Here is a 20,644-nt window from a genome sequence, read left to right as displayed (position 1 = left end):
AGTGCTATTTACTAGCTGAGTTAGCATTGGCACAAGATTCACCACCGAATGCTGCCATCTCACTCTTTGGCACTGCTTTCAAGTTGCTAAATAGATACTTCGGCATCTAGTGGCATGAAGTGGAAATCCTACTTATGCAACAGCATTGAAGTCAGCGGGGACCCAGCTTGGAGTCACTTTCTGTTTGAATGTAATAGGCAGGTGCCAAAGGCACTTACAGCTGTGCTTTCCAAATGCACTTAGAAGCAATGAACTTTGATGGGACTGTGTTAACTATTGAATATATCTTGTTGTTCATCTCCATATGCGAGATGTATTTAGGATAGAAATAAAACAGAAGTATTGGAAGGACTTTGTGAACACATGAGACTTGGGATGTCATCTTGTGGCTGTTCAAAGAAATGCAAGAGCAGCTTGTAGGTCTTGATGAGTTTACTGTGTCTATTTTACAGTGAGTTGGTTTAGCTGCAAATATTTCTTCTTGAGCTGCATGATGAATCTTTCTTGTATGATCTGTCTAGTTGTAAAGCACATGACAGTAGCTGTTAACCTCCTTACAGCCCATTCCAGGAGTCAGGGTTTGGGGTGACTACAGCAACCAATAGGAAGTCACATGCTGCTTGGATACCCAAGTGTCTCAAAGAGTGCAGCTGCTGTTGTTTGAAATTACATGATGTCAGAGGCAGAAGGACTCAGACATACTGCTGGCAAGTCACATACTGCTGGTATTTAGCCATTTTTTGTTAAAAGCGCTTTCTGTTTAGCTTTAGCCTTTCCCTGGCTGTATCAACTGGCTAGCATCTCATGTTTGAATGACATGCCAGTGCAGAGGAGGTAGCTTCATCAAACGTACTCTTTTCCCAGAACAGAGAATTCATGTTAGACCCAGATAATCTTTTCTGTGAAGCAGAGTCTGTGTCCTGGGGACTTAGTGACAGGCATGCAGCTGAACTGGCCCCATCAGTGTGAGCCAAAATATTTGTCAGCTTATTAGTTTAGGCAAAGCAAACTCATAGGAGGAGGAATTCCTGGGGTTAAGTAATTTCCTGTTATCACTCTTCGGTGTATTGGGCACATCTATATTCTGCCCTTTTTTCTCTGGCCTCAAGGGATGTTTACCTCAGTTGCTGGCAACTGGAGCAGTGCAGAGCTGTCCTGGCCAAAGTGAACTTCCCAGCAGTCACTGCAGAACAAGAGCAGCATAAAGTTGTTCCCTCCACAGGGCTAAATATGTGCTAACTGTTTGAACTAGGCAAAAAAAAAAGCTATTGTGTGTTGGAGTCAGGCACAGAAGCTACACCAGGAATTGCAGATTTGACCAGTATTGTATGTAAATATTAATGATCACATTTGCTTTCTTGTGAACATGTATTTTCTTTTGTTTGTTGCTGAAGCAGGCTGGGAGACAGAAGGGCTTCTCAGACTTTTCACTTCTGTTTTTATTAGCATTGCCTAATTGTAGTGAAACTATCAAGCCTATGCATGCTTGGACAAAAAGGCATCTGGAAGAGGGTGAACTTGATGCAGAAGGGCAGTACCTGCCCCTCTTCAAATGCTAGGTGAACAGGCTTGCTCAGATCTCTACTCCATTTAATAATTGTTTTCTGGGGTATGTTCTTTCAAGTTAAATGCTTTCTAATTAGAACCAACACACTTTCTTGTCTTACAATGTAAATAAGGCTGCTGTGATTTTTACCGTCTGTCAAATTTATGGCATTGATTGAGGCAGATTTTAATAGTGGATGATCAAACATTAGCTCACGCAAATTGCCAGTTATTTCTGGAGTGCTATTTCATCATTAGTGAAGGGACAATCCATCTGGCTGGTGATTAGTTCCAGCTCTGAGCTCTTGTTCATAGGTCAAGATGCTTGAGAGTTTCTTAACAACCAAAAAATAGGCCTTGTTATCTTTTTGACGGGATGACTGCTGTTTGCTCCACTCTAGCCAATGGGACTTCATATTCTGGAAATTATTTCATGTAGTACTTTTACTCTAGCTTGTTCAACAGAATTAAGTCAGTATAATTTACTTATTTTGCCTGACAAGTGCATGCTTATTTTACAGTGCTGTGTTATAAGGAAGCATTAAGTATGCCAGTAAATACAATGACAGAGATTTTTCAAGACTAATTCATTCTTGCAGTTCTTTTTGTCATCTTTTTAAAGATGGCTGAAGCCTTTATCCAGTCAAGAGTATGACAATCATAAAATGCTTATTTCAGGTCCTGCTGCAGATTTCCTACGTTTCAAGCACCACAGAATGTTCAGAGAGATGCTTCTGCTTTGGCCCTCCATAAAAGTGCGGTGGAATCCCAGTCTATAACCTGATTTTTAGTGCAGATTATATTTTATTGTGCCTAGGGACAGGAGACTGAGCATGTGCAGATCAGATTTCAAACAAGGGTTGAATCTGGGTTGTGTATTCTCTTATGTTTTCATTCAAGATAATCTCTAAATATAAGGAGTATAATGAAACTATTAAACAAATTTCATTTCTTTATTAATTTCCTGATTAACAAAGAAATTAATTACAAGTTTATGCAGAAGTATTTCCTTATTCTTTACTGTAAAGATAACAGTAAAATACCTTAAAGTCCAGATTTGTGGCATTACCTCCAACAGACACTACACAATATCCTAATGCATTGTAGTTTTGCAATAGATGAAGAAAACTGGAAACTTGCATCTTACTTGTGGATAAGTTTATTTAAACATTTGTAAATTATACTAAATAAACAGTATATTATTTATTTCTACGTGCATGCAGTTGTTGTCAAGATACATATACAGCATTATCAAGTCTACAGTGCAGTAACTAAGAATTTTAAGCAGCATGATGCTGACAACTTTTCTAGAACCAATGTCTGACCCTTCTTTGATTGCACTGTGAGGTTTCTTTCGTATACATAATCATAAGTAGTGCTTGTTTTTCATTAAGTTAAAATGCAGAGTTTCAAAGTGTGCCCAATAGAAAGGAATTCTTAAAAGGAAGTATCCATTAAAAAACAGAGACACCAATAGCAGGCAGCCTCCTGAGTGATTTTTATGAAAAATCTAGTTTAAAAGCAAGGAAGTCAGAACTTTACCATGTGTAGATACTACTGAAGTAAAAAAAGTACATGAAACATGAGGGAGTTCATCCTTTGTTTTTTAAAAACACCTGTCATGATCTCTTGAACCTTGGCTAACCTTGGTTAACTTCTTACTTATCTATTTTACAGTTCCAAATACTAGCAGATAAAGAGGATGGAGAGCCTTGCTGAATTTGGTCCACAGCCTGAGGCGAAATCTCATTACTATTTGAAAAGATGAGGTAAAAAACCTCTTCTTTAAATTGGTTTCACAATCTTCATTGACAAATAGTTCTGTTGGGGGAGGAAGGAAGAAACAGTAGAGGTAAAAAGATGTACACAAAATACTTCAGTGTAGTTTTGTAAAAGACATTAAAGGTATTAAAATGGATCAGAATGTATTCAGGGTATGGTAATTTCAGTTAAAATACAGTAAAAATGAGTAAGATATTTCAGATTAAAGTAGACTGAAATCCAGACTCTAGACCATCTATTAACTATTTTTGTGTGCGTTATTAACACTAAGGCACTCATTTGCTCCATTGTTAGTTAATAGGTTAGTTTTAACATAAATTTTAATTGTTTCTCAATAAAAATCAGTTGAAATTGTTTATGGCTATAAGGATATAATCCCTATCTCCCTGCTAAAACTGAGTTGACAGAATCTCTTTTCAGAGTAAGGAGTGATACACTCCTCTTGATGACTTACATACAAGCTAGCTTCATACCACAGCTGAAGAACAGTAACAATTAAAAATTCTTACCGGCAATGAATAGAGGAGTACTGCTACAAACAAGAGTAAAATCAGCAAGATGATAAGGCCTATAAAGAGCCATTTAAACCTGCGCCACACAATAAATTTCATTGTCTTGCAGGGATTTGTAAACCAAAGGAAGGAAGTATCTGGTCGGCTGCATTTTGAAAGAAACAAATATTACTCATACTATAAAAACAGGGAATGCTTAAGCATGAGAGTATAACACATTAAAACACTCTGGTTTGGAGGTTGAAGAAAACACAGATAGTTTTGTAATATAAGATAGCAGTTGCAGTAAATGTGTGCCATTAATACTGAAACCACCTTGCATTTTATCCTAATGCTTGCAGATGGAAACAAGATGAGCTTTTATGAATGAAGTTTTGCAAAGGATAATTGATGTCTAGTAGATCCTTCAGTGCATGCGGATTCTGTCAAGAACATCATAGTAGCAGATACTATATATTTCTGAAGCTAGTGAGAAAATATCTTACTTTGGTAGATCTAGTTTGGGGTTCATGTTGGGTTCATCTCTTCCTTTACCAGCTGGCCTTTCCTCAGCTTCTTTTTCATTGACAACTTCCAACGTCATTTCAACTTTACCCTTCAGAAAACATGTGGCATGAGACAAGCATCTTATTGAAACAGCACTAATTGTACTTGCTTGGTACTTACACAGCAGAGTTTGGGATCAGCTCATTTTGTGCATCTGTCTGTTTTCCATTTCCTTTTCAAAATACACTTATTTCTGCACTATGACAGTGTCACAACACAGTATCAGAGAATGACAAATAGAAAGAAAGAATCATAGTACATAAAATGGTTCTGCTAATTCATTTGTAGTTCTAGGTTTAATCTATACATTGTTTTTTTTCTGATTTAGCAAAACAAAACCAGTTCTTCTTTCAGGAGCAAAACAAAAACAATTCTTTTCTTTCAAGAACAACCCAAGGACTGCATCTTTTCCAAATGACTAAGCATCTCATTTTTTATACTGCTGTGGCTGATGGATGTTTCTGAATATTTTTCTTCATTTATTAAATTCCAGTAATAAAGTTTAAAGGGAAAAATATTAGCAAGAAGACACAGACACACTTGAACAGCTTAATATTCTAGCAAATGATAAATATGCATTTATATTCTTCATAGTACAGGTTAAAATGCTTTAGGTCTTCTGATTGCCCTCATAATCACAAAACTAGTCTGGGTTCTCAGTATATAAATTATATTTACTGTGTACAAAAATGCTTTGGATTTAAACTTCTTTGTTTAGTCTTTAATGCAGTTAGGATGTCTCGTGTTTCTCCTCAGCAATAACGTGATAAATGCATTCATACAATAACTCTGTTGTCTGCTTTGGTGAGATAATACGACTCAACCTGGCACCAGAGTCCTTCAAGTTAAACAGAGTTAAAAACAAAATAAACAAATGTAAGTATTAAACTCATACTTTAAAACAAAAAAATTGTTGATGGAGCAAAATTCCTGAACTTGTGCATAGAATGTTCTATTTATTCCTCCTCTGTCTATCCACTGAAAGCTAAGACCTAAGTGGGGGACTCTTTACCGTCTTTCTTTATAATGTGAAAAGCAAGATGAGCATGTTTTAAGTACTTTTTAATGAGGTAATAATCATACCGCTAAAATACGGGAGCCATCCTTTTCAACATAACATGGCCACCATCCTTTCATGGATTTCTGTTCAAAGAGAGAGGCGGTCCTGGGAGCCTTCTGAGAACTGTCTGCCTTGTATTCTGGAATCATGTCTATATTGCACTTCTCTGGAACTTTTGCTGGAATGATTGTTTTATGTAAATCAAGTTCCACAAAGCCTAGGAGATGGGTAAAAAAAAACCACTGCATGACACAACCAACCATACAGCATAGTGGTTCAACATCAACCTTTCCTATCTCCAAACATGTTATACAGGAAAAAAAATCAACATACACATTACATTCTTGTTTGTCTAAGGATGTTGTGAGGCAGGGAAGTAGGACACATCAGGCTGTGTTTAAGCCCATCTTGCTGGTGTTGATAAACTGGACTTAGCAAGCTCTACTCCCCTTTTTTTAATGCAAGATCACTTGATTTTTAATAGAGGTTTTTTTCCCCACACACATAAACAAAAGATAACCAAATACAGCAATGTAATACGAATGTAATTTCTGATAGTTAAATGCATGATTTAGCTAACTTTAATGATGGTTATAAATAATTTGCTAAAGACTTTGGAGCTGTCTTAATACAGGGCAGAGAATCTTCTGCAGAGCAATATCTCTACAAAAAGTAGGGATTAATAATGGTGTGAAGTGCAATTAATAATGGTGCTTAACCTAAATTAGAGCCTTGTGTAAATACTCTTACTTAGAATTGAAGTACTCTTGTTTTAAGTAATTTTACTTAAAGAAAGAAGCAAAGTAAGTTTTTTCATGCACATTATCATTTCATGCACTTTGTGATAGGGCTTACCTGAATGAAAAGTATCTTGGTTTACCTGCAAGTAGGCCTTTACTGAGTGAATACTCACTCATTCACTCATGAGCACACGTAACTCTGTACTGTGTGCGAAAGCAGGAGTGTATTTGCATGCTCAGTGGCTCACTTTGTAAACACAATCCTTATGCAATAATTTAAAATTGTTTATTTTTATCTCTTACTTTGAGACAACAATAATTCTTTTCTTAGAAGTCTTACCCAGATAGTCATCCAAGGAGAACTTGTCATTATCCCATATTTGAATGATGAGTTTGGGTGGTATTCTGAATTCTGTCTTGTCAAGACTCCAAAAATGTTCCTAAAATATTAAAAAGCAAAACCCAAGCACCTTTTTTAAAACTACTTATGAAAATTCGAAGCTCTGGTCTGTTAGTACTTGTGAATTCTGGGGTTGGTGGAAGTACTAAGGATCTAATCTTGCCCTTGCTAAGAGGAGATCCTGTAGGTGCCAGTCTGTTGTTCCTGGCTCAAAGGCAAAATTGAATCTGTTCACAATAGCAGTTTGAGAAAAGTATGCAGAACGGAGCCACACTGTCTCCTTCAATATGTAGGTACAAAATGATCAGACTAGTTACAATCTGTATTCTAAGTATTGAAATCTTTAGAAATACTTACCTTTTTGGAAACTGCACAGAGTTGCTCTGCTGGGAGATAGTCAAAAGGAAAAACAAATCTCCAATTAAAGTTCCCTTCACCATCCAATGATCGGTAGTGAACATCAGTTTTCTGCTTATTTTCTTCATTACCAGGCATCCATCTGAAAATAGGGAGAGATGTGTCTGGTGTTTGCAGTGGGACTACACTGGTGCTTGTTTGTACTGTAACCATGTCATTAAGTGGTTGCACACAAGCTGTAAGAGTTGCTCACAGAGGGCTGGAGAGTCTTTCACACCCTTTCTCAATTAGGTTCCAATTTGGCACTGTAAATAGCAACATCTGAACTGAATTTCTGATCTGCTAAGACCAGTACTGTATCAATCAGTGGTGAGTTGCTGGCAGGGCTTTTTTATTTCTTTTTTAGAAGAAATTGGATCAATAGCCTAGTAGTATATTTCTCTGATTTCTATTGAATTTTTTACATTAAGACTAGGAAATGTAAAAAGTAAGAATCCAGGTTACACAGCACCAAAGCTAACTCACTGTCTTTTCAGTTGCTTCCCATCTCAAGAGATGAAGTTCTAGGATCTTTCACTGCACATTAACTGGTCATGCTTTGTCTCATAATACTTCTGTACTTCTCTGAGGTTAGCACTATTTCAGAGGCTGTAGCGTGCATTGACTTGGCTGAACCAAATCATCTTTGGAACCCATCATCTAGGCCTTCCGAGGACATTCTGAACTTCATTCATTTTTAAGAGTTACATGACAAGGTGCTCCTACCCCTTCACGTAAATGTCACTCATTTCTTCCCCTGTGATGCTCTTTTCATCCAGAAGGACATCTTTGGTGTTCCAGACAATCACGCGCAAGATATACCTAAGAGAGAAGATGTTTGGGGAAAGAGAATTGAATTGCCTTTGTCAGGGCTGCCAGATAATGCATAGCATATATGGATACTCACTTCTTGGCTTTTCGGGGAGTGATGTTGAAGGGAGGGCCTGGTGGTCCTAGACTTTTGGGGAAAACATCAACCCACATCTGGAGCTTTCCCTGTAGCAGTGGAGAAGATGGATGAGGGTTGTTTGTTGCATTACAGATTTGTCGTGGTAATTCCATGGAACTGCTTATTGACATGCTTAGTACTAATTTTAGCCACAGTGCACAGCTCACGTTATCAGTGTCAGAACTTCTACAGACTTCAGATAGGAGCAAGCCCAATTCCTATAAGCTTCAAATTAACAATGCCAAGAATTCAGAAGATGGTAGGGATGTTAATTCCTACTGAATTCAGTGCAAGTTGGGTGCCTAAATAGTTCTCATTCTGTAAGTCCAAGTTTCTGTACTCTCAGAGGTGGTATTAAGTGCAGTGTCATACATGTGGCTGATAGTTTGCATCTGATGGCCTACCCAGTGCAGATGATCAGTCCCCTTAAGTAGACTCTGAAGTAAGGCAACCACTGCAGATTTTATATTCTATTTCAAATGCAAGCCCCTTTATTTTTGCAGGTAAGTTTTCTGGTTGCTGCAGAAACTTTCTTCAAAAAACAACCACTAGTGAGTTAGTAAATGCTAGAGAACTAATGTTAGCCATTGTCCTCTCTTAACAGAGAGGTCCAATATAAGACTTTGTGTTTAAACTAGCACCTCTGGATCTGGTAGAGAAATGACAAGTTTGGTCTCATTTGTTGAATTTAGACAGGAACCTCTTGAGCCAGGCTGTCTCCTTTATTGTTGGTGAGGTATTAAAAACATATTCCAGTTTATTTCAGTAACAAAGTAATAAATAAATCTTTCCCGATTTCCACTCTGTCAGTGTTTAAGGTGTCATTTGGGGGCCTTAATGGCAAAACGTAACTGCATTTTGTTACGTTTCTAGACTAACCTGCTTTAGTTTCTCAGCCAAGTAATATTAATTTGTAGCCCTCTTGCCCCTGAGTGATACCACTCTGTCGATATAAATGCAGGAATGCTCCATTTCTGCATTCAAGAAACCAGAAGTAAACCGGTTCATAGTACCTGGGAGATGTTGGGCTGGAAGGTGCTGTATAAGGTCCTCGTCTCCACATGTTCGGGTACCAAACCCTGGGTTCTGAGGATATGAAGGGCTAGCCGTTCTTCACCTGGACCAAGATGCTGATGCAAAATTTTGTTAGCTTCTGAAATAAAAGAAACGGAAAAAGTACAGGGGCTCATGAACTAGAATTTGCATTTGAACTTTAAAATTTAAAACCAGATATTTAAAATTTAGTGGAAAACTATGCTCAACATTAAAAAATCAAAGATTTTTTCCTAATTTTCCATAAATAACTGAGAATTTTTATACTTGTATCAGTATGAATTTAAGACAGAAATATAAAATAAATTAACAAGCTCACCAGCTTCCTCCAAAGTATAGTCTCGTCCCCCGTAGTTAATCTTTCTGCCATTCTCAGAGAGGACAGGAGGAGCATAGCCTTTAAACCTGGCTACATTTTGCAATAACTGAGTTGGTTTTAGTTGATCACGCCAGGTATTCACACCTGAACTTTTTAGGAAAGCAACAGAAACACATCCTAAAATTATTCAGCATTCAGGGCATTTACATGTCATGTAACATATATTCATTAAACTAATTCAGAAAGGGCAGCGCTGTAACTGCCTAGATCGAGGGCACTTCAGTTTGATACAGTGACATAATTTTGTAGCAGCTGAATTACCTTCCAAGACAGAGTACTTTTTTCTTTACATATCAAAATAATTTACGCTAACAGATGTTTTCATATTTATTTCCACGAGTAGGTCAGAAAATTCTATTAAGTGTGTGTTCTCTGAATAGAAATAACACACATTACCATATAAAGAGAATATTATAATGTTAGACATCATGGTTTTCAGTCAAGGCTCTTCCGAGGACTTCGCAGCTTAACTTGGAATTCAGATGATAGAGTGAGCACAACAAACACCCATGAGAAGCCATAGCATTGTTGTTTAACCATATAATTAAGATGCAGGAAGCCCAGATTTTTTAGAGACTGGGTACTAGATCTTACAGATAAAATTTTTCAATAGACAAAATGACTTACATGCAATACTGCTGTGGGATGCCGCAGTGAGATCCATAACGAGAAAGGAATCTGTTCTCGAGATCAATTATAGTTTCACCCACTTTTTCATCACGAGTCAATGTGTCATAGTCATAGACTGAAATTTTCAGATCCTTTTCTTGAGGCAAGAAGCAGCTGAGTTCATACATTCTAAACATAAAAACGTCCAGTTAACGCTATTGCACTTTTGAGCAATACTTTTTATTTTTGAACTTAAAAAAACCACTTTTTACTTTATTTTTGATCAATAACCTTTACAAGATACTAAAGGGATGTTTTCAATGCTGATAAATCTAGCAGTAGTTACCACTCGTGCTCCAATTTCTATTTGTGCTTACTAATATTTCCGTTCGTACTCCTATGGATAGTATATCCTTCCTTTCTGCGCAATGTATTACTTAGATGTGTTCTGTGCAGCAGCTTGAATTGGGAATGAGAAAGAAATTAGTGTGGCTCTGCGAGCCACTCTGTAAAAAGGATGGTTGTTCAATCCATAGTTTCTGTATGATTAGAAATTTTTAATTTTTTTTACCACAATACAAACACAGTCGGAGCCTTAAAAGATATGGTCCAAATGTTTAGCTTCTGTGACTAGAAGGGATTATTCTGTCATCTAGTTGTCCTACACAAAACAGACTGTAGAGTTTTCTCAAATTAATTTTCTGAATTTACTTTCCAGATAAGCAGCCTCATGGTTTCTACTGCTGCTGAATCCATTACCCTTGAGGTAAAATGTTCCATGGTTAATTATTCTCTGCATCTTTTTTTTTTGTTTTGTTTTATTTCTAACTTTTAAACTTTGACTTCCAGAATCATTCTGGAAAAACTTGGTGTTTTGAAGGTACTTTAACCTGTAATCAAGTCTCTTTGCTGTCTATTTCTTTGCATAATCTGAACAATTGAAATCCTGTAGCACATCAGTGCAAAGAATGCTTTCCAAACTCTTTATGATCCTTCTAGTCCTCCTCTCCTAACTCTAATTTATCAAAATCCTTTTCTAACACTGGACACCAAACCAGACCCAGAATTTCATTAGTAATTATAAAGATGATGCAACCTCTCCATTCCTAATTAGTATTTTTCTATTCATATATTTCAAAGATATCATTAGCCTTTGAAGGAAAGACCAGTGTACTGGGAATATATGTTAAGCTGATTACTCATCGTGTCATCCAAGTAGTTTTCAGAGTTAAAACTTTTTCCATATTCTATAAGCATATTGTTATTCTTGTATGCATAAGACAGGGTGGTTTTAAGATACATGCATTGTTTGACTTTGTACAATTTACCCATGTGATACAGAAAATCTATAGACTAGCCGAACACCTGTGTTGCCCAATGATTTCAAAGGGAAATGCCTTATGTATCCAACTTTACTCACAGTTAACTGTCAGTATATAACTATGAATAGAGCGCTGAATATTTCAAATAATGGTTTGTCTTAAAAAATAGGAAAACATTCTAAAATATAATAAATAGAAAATACAAAAAAGTTTGTTACCTGCCAAAAATTGGGTTGAGAGTATTAGGCACATAATTATCTCTGTCTTCAATTACTTTTTTACTTAAGGATATTTTTATATAAGGATCACACTATTTAAAATAAGAAAAAAATATTGTTAAGAAATAGTTATCAAGACTAACTTTATGTAAAATATACTACAGCAGAGTTAGCTCACAGATATTCTAAAAGCAAAAAGTCTCACCAGCCCATTATTATCCTGGGGTTGAAGCTGCAAAGCTCGAACAATATAAATTCGCACAATACACTCCTGAGGCCCACTGTCTGGTAGCTCACGGAACTGGCGAGGAGGAGCTGGAATAGTAGGATCATCAGGTAATGCATAGATTTTAAAGGATCCCTAAAAAATATTATAAAGACTCAGTCAAGATAAATGTAGAAAAGTCACTCTGCTAGGTTTGTTTTTTCTTATTTATCCTACACATACACACTGTTTTATATAGGAGTAGCAAAATTATAGCCTGATCCACAGTCACTTAGAAGTCTTTTGTTTTACTTTAGTGGGTTTTGGATAAGACTTACTACAAAGGCAAGGTTATATCCTTAGCTGATTTAAATCAATACAGCTCTTTTGATTTCAACACAATTACTCAGTTTGCTCCAGCTGAGAATATGTAACACAACTTCATATTTGTTTCCCTCTCCAAAAGCATAATTTAATGTTTGGGTTTTTTTTTATGTTAACATTATTTTAATTTTTAAAAGTCATAGAGTCACAGAAATAGTACAAAATACCTTTTCCCAATTCATTCTAAAAATGTACTTCACTCAAAACATCTGCAGGTGAAAGTTAAGCCCTATTCAAGAGGTTATCAGGGAAGGTTCTGTTCCACAGGTACCAGGGAAGATCCCATTAGCAGGGATGATATTTCTTTTAAATTAACATGCATCACATTTAGTGCGAGCAATGTGTAGCTGTACCTTCCTTGAAAAAGAAGGGCCTGTACCTAAGTAGTTACGACCATCTGTTGCCCCTATTAACGCATGCATCCATATTTAAGCTGAAAAGTTTGCATGTAGACTTACTTAAATGATAGCCACTTACATACAAAAGACTGCATCTAGCATTTGGTTGTTGCCCGTTATTTGAAATTTACCTTGAATTCCCCAACCACTGATGGATCATCACTGTCCTCAGATTTGCCTCTGTATAGTTTAAATGTATCACAGAAGTCTGTTAAGCTATTAAATTCAGGTACTTTTTCCAATTCACAGTCGTACACCTTAAAACAAGGAAATAACAATGGAAAATGAAAAAAAAGTGCAGTTTAGAAATTATCATAACATATCAGCTCCACTGTTGTGGCACTGCAAAGAGTATTGTATGTTTGATGAAATATCTTTAGGAACCAAAGCATTTGGAACTATTTTTATTTTTACATCGAAGTGGAAGCAAATGCAATGTTTGGAGAACATGCTATCAAGCTTCATTTAAGTCTTGTTAAAAACAGCATAAATAGCATTTCACAAGCTTATCTTTACTTTCTTTGTTATGTGTATTAGATGAGAAATGAAAGTGGTCTGGCTTCAACTTCTAACCAACAGACAGTAAAAGTACTGATCCTCTGTGTTCATACTTTCTCAATGTGTATGTTTATTTAGGATCTGCCTGGTACCCAAAGAATTCAAGGGTAAAATTCCATTTGACTGAAGAGTAGATTAAACTTTTAATACATCTCTTAATAAATGTAGTTAAGTAGAAAAGAAGCAAAGATACCTTCTTAAAACCTTCACTTCACCACATGAATTAGTAATGGCCCTTTACAGGCAATCATGCACAGTTAAATTTTGAAGAGCATTTAAAAAAATAAAGGGCACAGCTCTGACCAGGTTTTGGGCCTATAAACATTAAGCTATGTTAATTTATTTTATCCTGAGCAATACCTTTAAAGTGTCATATCCTTTTTTAATATACTGTCCACATTTTTCATGTTCTCCTACTGAAGCGTAAAATTTACTCCACCAATCAACAATTTCTTCCTCCTTAAAGAGAAGCAAATAAAAAAGTCTTTTATTGGGAGATAATGCCTCTTTCGTATCATGCTATACAGCAGAAACAATGAACAATTAAGCATACTGAAAGATAGTATACTCTAAAACTTATTATCAGTTTAATAATACTAAATGTTTATCTGAAGGAGAATTAGAATGTAAATATTAAGGCTAAAAAGACAGAATTTCTCTTACCCAGGTTTAGATATCTAGTCTATAATCCAGCTGCATTGATAGTCAACAGCCAGCCATCTCTAAGCAAGCAATTAATTACTGGTATCTAGATACCTGTCTCAAAGGACTGACTTCTGGAGGTGTGTATATTTCTCTCCTCCATCTTCTGGCAGTGCAGCACAGCCTAGCTGCCTAAGTTCTAGATTATTTAAGTCAGAGGAACTGAACGTACACTTAGCTGGTGCAGTCATTATTCCAGCTGTTAAGGAAAAACACCATCATACATGGTATTTTCATTACAGGAATTGCATGACTGTAAAAACTACAGCGAGCATGTTGAAAACTTCTTCCTGAGGGATAAATAGTTTGCTTTCACCGTTCCCATTTATTTCAAAACTGCTGCCATATAATAACACTGGGACAGACCTATAACTGCTCTAACCATACATCATTCCATTAAAACCAGGGGAGATTGTCTGTCTCATGACAAAATCTTGCAGTTGGGAGTTCTACCTTAATGTTTACCAAATGCAGTTGAAAAGAAACAGCAGTGAGTCTTGCCCTCTTAAAAATAATACTTCAGTGAGCCTCATGAAACCCTAGATGCTAGCAATCTATACATTCCATTAAGACAGTATTTCTGTGGGGGTTTTAATATTTTTATTTATTTAAGTCTGATAATCACTTTGTTCAACAAAGTGCTATTTTCTGTATGTATCCATAGGGATTGCATAATATAATTATTTGCCCCCGAAAACATACTTCAGTCGGTAATGAATAGTAGTCATTCAGTGTGAATGAAAAGAATGAATAGTATTCATTCACTGTGTAAATTTGGAAAAATCTTTAAGATTGTTTGGATTTAAAGAGAGTCTTAAAATATTGTACAGATCATTAAATGTCAGGCTGGTTTTTGTTTGGTTTTGGTTTTGTCTTTTTTGTTTGTTTGTTTGTTTTTGTTTGTTTGTTTTTTTAATATCTCGGGGTTATTGTTTCAGTCTTGCATATTTTTCCTAAATTTACAATTTTACAAGTTGATTGTAGGTTTTATGTCAAACATTTTCAGAGATTACTGTTCTCATCCACATGCTTAAAATGCTAATTTAGGAGGCATTATTGATATACTAATTTTCAATTGGAGAGCTCATTTACAAGAAAGCAATGTGTAGATTTTAAAAAGTAGTATACATTACCTTTTCCGTAAGCTGCTCATGAGGATCAATTCATAAAAAAAGAGCAAAATAAAAATAATGATAAGGGTATGATTTGTAGAATTTTATACAGTTAAATAGGCTTTAAAAGTTTTGGGTTTTGTATATAGTATGTATGTAAAGTAAGTTACTAACACCAATAATTTATAAATACTTTTCAAGAATATTCAGATACCATGTGTGTAACGTTTTTTTTCTTTTTTTTTTTTTTTCTTTTTCTGCTGGTATCAGTATGTCCTAGATATTAAACTGGAGCATACATATAAAAGTTTTAAAAAGCAAGCTTTCAGGCCTGTAAGACATTATCACCCTGCGTTTTGTTCTTCATATAACAAAGCAAAACTGAGAGAAACTTGGGTTTTCTTACTGCAGTGTTACACTCTGGATTCTATTCATTGATTTCCACAGTAGCATCATTCCCTGCTTTCATCTGTGGTTGCAGAGAGCACTGGATCTGATTCATTTCAGATGAAAGAGGTTTTTAAGAGCACTTACAAAACTGAATCTATTCCAGAGATTCTTTTCCAAACAAATTTCACATACGTAAAATTCAAGTGATTTTTTGCCCTTTTCAAATATTTACTCCTTTATAAAACAATTTGCTAATAACGCTCAACAGCCTTTTCCCTTTTCCTTCTACGATCATTTTTCAATTGTTTACAGGCTGTGGATTTTCAGGAGTCTGGAAAAAATGTGAAGAATTATAAAGTTCAGTAGCAACCAGTATATGTGTCTATAGATTTATCTGTATAAGTGTAATAACAATCTGCACAATCCAAAATGCTTCACCTGTTAAATCACAAATACATTAATTATGACCCAATAGTCCATTAGAGATAGTCCACCATGCATCCCATTTGGAAGCCATGATTAGCACGTGTGATTTTTGCTAGTGTTTATAGATCATATCTTGTGTTCTAATTTAAAGGCATATTCCATAATTTTTTGTGCAAAGCGGAAGAAATATGCAGAACATTTTATGAATACAAGCCAAATGCATCAATAGGTCAGGACATCACTCTGGTATATCATACTCATTTACTCCCATTTCTATGCTGTAAGTAATTATCTTGCTGGGATGTTCAGGTCTACTGTATTTTAGTAGTCTTGTCTAACTTCAAATCAGAAATACAGCATAATTTTTTCAGATTTGCATGGGACTGTCAGATTTCTAAAGGCAATTTGAGTGATTTATTCTCAGAAACCGTATCATTAGTGATTTGCAAAACTTACAGGCAGAATTCATGAGGTAATTTTGAATACTTTGCCATACTTAAATTTGACTGTTTAAACACTGGTTTGTAATGTTGACAACATGAAGGGTAGCTTGCATAATTATGCAATAATAATTTAAACTCCCAATTTAAAGCTTTTTCACAAAGTATACTGTGTAGAACTCTGAACCTTTCATCAAAGCATAATGTTGGAAGAGTTTAAATTAGGGTTTGTGAGTTTGGGTTTTTTTTTTTTCCCCTTGATATACCTTCAAATGTCTCTTCAAATAATGCACTTGGTAGCTTTGGGAGGAAGAGGTTAAGGAAAAAAAAAATTCAAAACCTTAAGACCTTCTTTAAAATTCCCAAACCAAATAATGTGTCTTCAATATTTGGATATTATTGTTGCTAAAACTGGTAAGCAGGATGTGCTCACAGAATGCCATATGATAAATTTGAGATTTTGGAGTGAAATATTCACATGGTAAACCTCATGTAACAGTTACGGTCCTTTCTGAATGTACCCAGTGACTTCACTGTAGATTGTTATACATGAAGTTTTCAAGACACTAACACTGAACTATTAGCTTTTTTAACTTCTTGAAATCATGGAGAAAAACCCAAGAGATACAGTGGATCCCTAGAGTTAAGAGTTAGAATTTTATTTACTGTAGATTTATTTTATTCTCCAGAAAGTATACTTTTAAACAAAGTTTAAATATTAATAGTGTGGTTAAATAATTCCTGTTGATTTTGGTGCTTTTAATACATAGATTCCAAATAAGCTGGCACACAAAAGAAGTTTTTAGTAGTTCATACATATTGTGCACACACAGTGAGACTTTGAAGAAGGATACCTTAATATTTGTAACTAATCATACTAGACTCATGAGCATCATCTCCTCCAAAATCTCTGTATGGAATAATTGCCAAGAGAAGTACAGCCTCATGACCACATCACATTAACATTTTTCCCCATCCAACCCCATTCTGGTCATCTCCATGCATTAGCTTGGTACATACATACATGCACTGTTGTTGGAGAAGCCATTTTGCTGAGTGCTGTTGACATACTGCTTAAACACTGGAAATTGGAATGTAATTGATGAAATTTTGGCATTTTGCGTCCTCAGGGTTTTGTCTGCATATCACTTACATTTTCCACACTGGTACTTATTTCAATTTGAATTGTTTTGAATATTCTTTCCTGTCTCCTATAGATGCTATCACTGTATCTAGTGTTATATTTGGCTCGGGTGATGTCAAACTCTAAAAGAAATTGTGTTTCACCTTATGTAACATTTAAAATTTTCCCTCTTATAGTTGAAATCAACTACACAAATTCAATCAATTTTGCCAGTGAGTTCAAAGTGCTAAGATTTATTTTTTTAATGTCTTTTCTTAAAATTTTTAAAGGAAATAAAAATTCTCTGTACCAGCTATAAAGCATTTATATTAGAATAGAAGGCCTAATTCAGATAAAAGTTAGAGACTGTTCTAAATGAAAGACAATTTAGATGTATGATAAAAGTAAATACAAGAACATTGCCTATGAGATATTTAAATTAGAGTCTGAATATCATAACATTAAGATGCAGAAGAAGAAGTGAAGGAGGAACAATGCAATCAATAACATACTCAAATAGCAGTGAGAGTTTGAAAGTTTAAATTCAGTAGTATTTACTTTGGGACCTCTGTAACAAAACAAAAAATTCTGCATTTTTGAAAAATCAAAGTTTTGGGTTAAAAGCCTGCAAAATTACTATATTAAAGGGCATAACTTTTGTGCTTCCTTTAAAATAACAGGTCATCAGAAATTTACGAAAACACCTTCTAGGTAAGGGGAACATTTTACAGTCCTAAAATAATTGCAAATTTTTCCTTGAAAATGTACTGTCTGGAATTTGTCTTCATTCATGTTTCAACTCAAGAGTAAAGTTCTGCAAGCTGAATTATTTTTTACCTGGAAAGTAAAATTGTATTGTGGTGGTCCTGAAAGAATCAGAGCAGTAGAGAGATTCAGAAAGCACAACAGAAAAGGAGAGAAAAGAAGTGTTAGTTCAGAAAAAATTGTTTCAGTGTTATCAGTTTTGGATGACTTCATGGTAAGAGAGGCAAAGCCACAACTGTGATAAAACGAATGGCTGAAGGTCTGTGTTACCATGGCTTTGATTCTGTACCCACCAAAGCATGCATCTACTTCTAGCTCCTTTATTTAGAACCACTCAGTTTGTGCAAGATCAGGCTGCTGTAACCATCACCAGTGGACAACTGGGTAATGTTCTATCATATGCTTTCAGTAGCTATTGAACATGTGAATTCATTCTTAAGCTACTGGGTGAACTTTACCATGCACAAAAAGCCATAGTTTGATGTTTACTATAGGCAAACAGAGGTTAAAACAATTAACATATTTCCTTTGCTTTCCTGTCACAAAGTAACTTTATTCCATCTGGCTTTCCAGAAGGTTGCATATGTTTCTGACAATTTTGCTGTCTTGATAGTTTCTCAAAAATCACAGATCTGAAGAAGAAAGTCAAGCATCAAATTTCAAAGATTACCTGAGCTGCTAGCAGTGGCTGTGTGTCTTCCATTTCAATTACCGTATCCTGGCGAGGTGCAGCAGATAGTAGACTAACTGTAAGCCAAAGATTTTATTAAGGCACTATGGTGTAGGAGAAATATCTTACTGAACATTTTAATCAGATTTGAAATCCAAACAGTTACAGAAGATGTAAAATAATTCATTGGCCGTATGTTTGATCATCTAAAGAAAGCAATTAGTTGCCATTTTTGCTAAAAATACACAACATATTTTTGTGCAGGATACACAAACGTTTCCAAAATATATAGAATTAAAAAAAAAGAGTAAAACTTGGAAAAAATATAGAGGAAAATGTCAGCATTGTATTCAGAGCATTCTTGCTGGAATACTGGATCATTACTTTAGTACTTAGTGCAGGGGTAATCTGCAGGTAGTTAAATTCCAAGCTGATACTAAAAAGGAACTTCAGGGAACCAGCTTACTAAGTCTAAGAGTGGACTTGCCTTTGCACTAATTAATACTGTGATTAGATTTTTCTTTCAGATCATGTTATCTCCAAATAAGTCCACAACACAAGATGACTATTCATCAGTACAGTATGTAAACACTGAAGATAGGTTATTCTAGCATCTCCTAAGAAAGTAGAACTTTTCACTTTCCAGCTGTCTACCTTTCAGTTGTGGTGCAATGTCTTCTTTAGTAGTGTAGGGGTCACAGCGAAAGCTTTCCAGTAAATCAATAGTACACTGTCCCACGATGGGCTTCCGTCCAAATGGTCTGTGGTCTATTACTTTAATAACAAGAGATGGACTGTATAACTCCTCTTTTGGCAAAAGCTAAAAATGAAAGATTAGAGTTTGTTTATAATGCAAACAGAAGGAAAATGAAGACTAAAGATCCCCCACCCCCGCTAAATTACAGCTGTTACTTAATTTATTTAATATTGAACTACTATGTTCTATGGCTGTATGGTGAATGAAAATTTCTAACCTTTTATTATGATTCAATACAAGTCAGTAAGAATAATTTTAACTGCCTCGAATCTTGAATTTTCTTGACTCTTGCACAGCTCCCATCCTGGCAGTAGGAAAGTAGTCACACATCTACATGTAAACTGATGCCTTTTCAAATAAATATATATATATATGTATATATATACTGCACTGGATTGTGCATATAAAATTGTATAAATTATCAATGACTGTACAGACATGTTTACGTGATCTTTATTAGAATCTTTAGAATTATAGAATCTCTATTAGAATTTTCAGGCTCAGTAAATTCCTTATGTTAAGTCAAAAAAGGATGTGCAAGTTTTTCTGTTCATTCTTGCATAACAAATCCTTGACCTTTAAAAGTATGAGATACCAGCCATCTATAGCAAAATCAGTTATATAGTTTTTTGCAACATACAACTTTCATGAAGAGGACAGAAGATGGAAAATTTGGTGTCTTTTTGAGATTTCTGATCACCACAGATTCCACCATTTCACCCCCACATTCCACAATGAGACTTGGAGACATAACAGGTGCCAACTGGTAGTTTTTCATGTTCCGCAACCCCCAAGCCAGAATCTGTGAAATAAAATCCAATATAAGAAAAAGTGGGAGAGATATCAATATGGTTAATATGATACTCAAGAAGTAGGAAAGAAGAAATTAAGTCTTTTCAATAATAAAATGTGACTGGCAAAGTATTTCAAGGTGGTTGTTCTAGGAAAGTTAATGGAAAAAATGAAACTCAAAACCACTTAAAAAATCCCCCGTATTTCTCACTATGAAATATTTTTTTCTTGAAGCAAATACACAAACATACTATTTAGAGGATGAGATGACTGTACTTGTATTCAGTTAGCTTAAGAATAAGCCATACCTCAACAGCAGTGAGTTGAACTACTGGTCTGATCCCTTGAGGTACCATGTAAAGCTTTGGTGCTCTTTGTGATGGAAGAATTGGAAGATTGGTGCCACCCTAT

The 20,644-nt window shown here is 35.3% G+C and overlaps 1 protein-coding gene across 2 annotated transcripts in view; it reads right to left on the bottom strand.

Annotated features, from left to right (window-relative positions):
• Window positions 1-2,537: 2,537 nt before the first annotated feature.
• Window positions 2,538-20,644, bottom strand: part of MYOF (myoferlin) — a 72,801-nt gene continuing 54,694 nt past the window's right edge. Inside the window, exons 35-54 of one of the 2 annotated variants that reach the window (XM_075026083.1) lie at window positions 20,542-20,640; window positions 20,082-20,243; window positions 19,339-19,504; window positions 18,685-18,761; window positions 14,892-14,903; window positions 13,417-13,515; window positions 12,630-12,755; window positions 11,717-11,872; window positions 11,512-11,603; window positions 9,990-10,160; window positions 9,303-9,451; window positions 8,944-9,083; window positions 7,889-7,977; window positions 7,708-7,803; window positions 6,943-7,084; window positions 6,526-6,625; window positions 5,469-5,662; window positions 4,325-4,434; window positions 3,837-3,984; window positions 2,538-3,366 (exon numbers count right to left, since the gene is read on the bottom strand). In XM_075026083.1, coding sequence (XP_074882184.1) covers window positions 3,331-3,366; window positions 3,837-3,984; window positions 4,325-4,434; window positions 5,469-5,662; window positions 6,526-6,625; window positions 6,943-7,084; window positions 7,708-7,803; window positions 7,889-7,977; window positions 8,944-9,083; window positions 9,303-9,451; window positions 9,990-10,160; window positions 11,512-11,603; window positions 11,717-11,872; window positions 12,630-12,755; window positions 13,417-13,515; window positions 14,892-14,903; window positions 18,685-18,761; window positions 19,339-19,504; window positions 20,082-20,243; window positions 20,542-20,640 — 2,364 coding nt within the window. In that variant the 3' untranslated portion in view covers window positions 2,538-3,330. Of the gene's footprint in view, window positions 3,367-3,836; window positions 3,985-4,324; window positions 4,435-5,468; window positions 5,663-6,525; window positions 6,626-6,942; window positions 7,085-7,707; window positions 7,804-7,888; window positions 7,978-8,943; window positions 9,084-9,302; window positions 9,452-9,989; window positions 10,161-11,511; window positions 11,604-11,716; window positions 11,873-12,629; window positions 12,756-13,416; window positions 13,516-14,891; window positions 14,904-18,684; window positions 18,762-19,338; window positions 19,505-20,081; window positions 20,244-20,541; window positions 20,641-20,644 lie in introns of those variants that run through there. The other variant, XR_012650128.1, reaches the window with a different exon arrangement.

The sequence above is a fragment of the Buteo buteo genome, chromosome 4, assembly GCF_964188355.1.
Source record: "Buteo buteo chromosome 4, bButBut1.hap1.1, whole genome shotgun sequence".
In the NCBI taxonomy this organism is placed as follows: Eukaryota; Metazoa; Chordata; class Aves; order Accipitriformes; family Accipitridae; genus Buteo; species Buteo buteo.
This window is presented reverse-complemented; position numbering and strand designations above follow the sequence as displayed.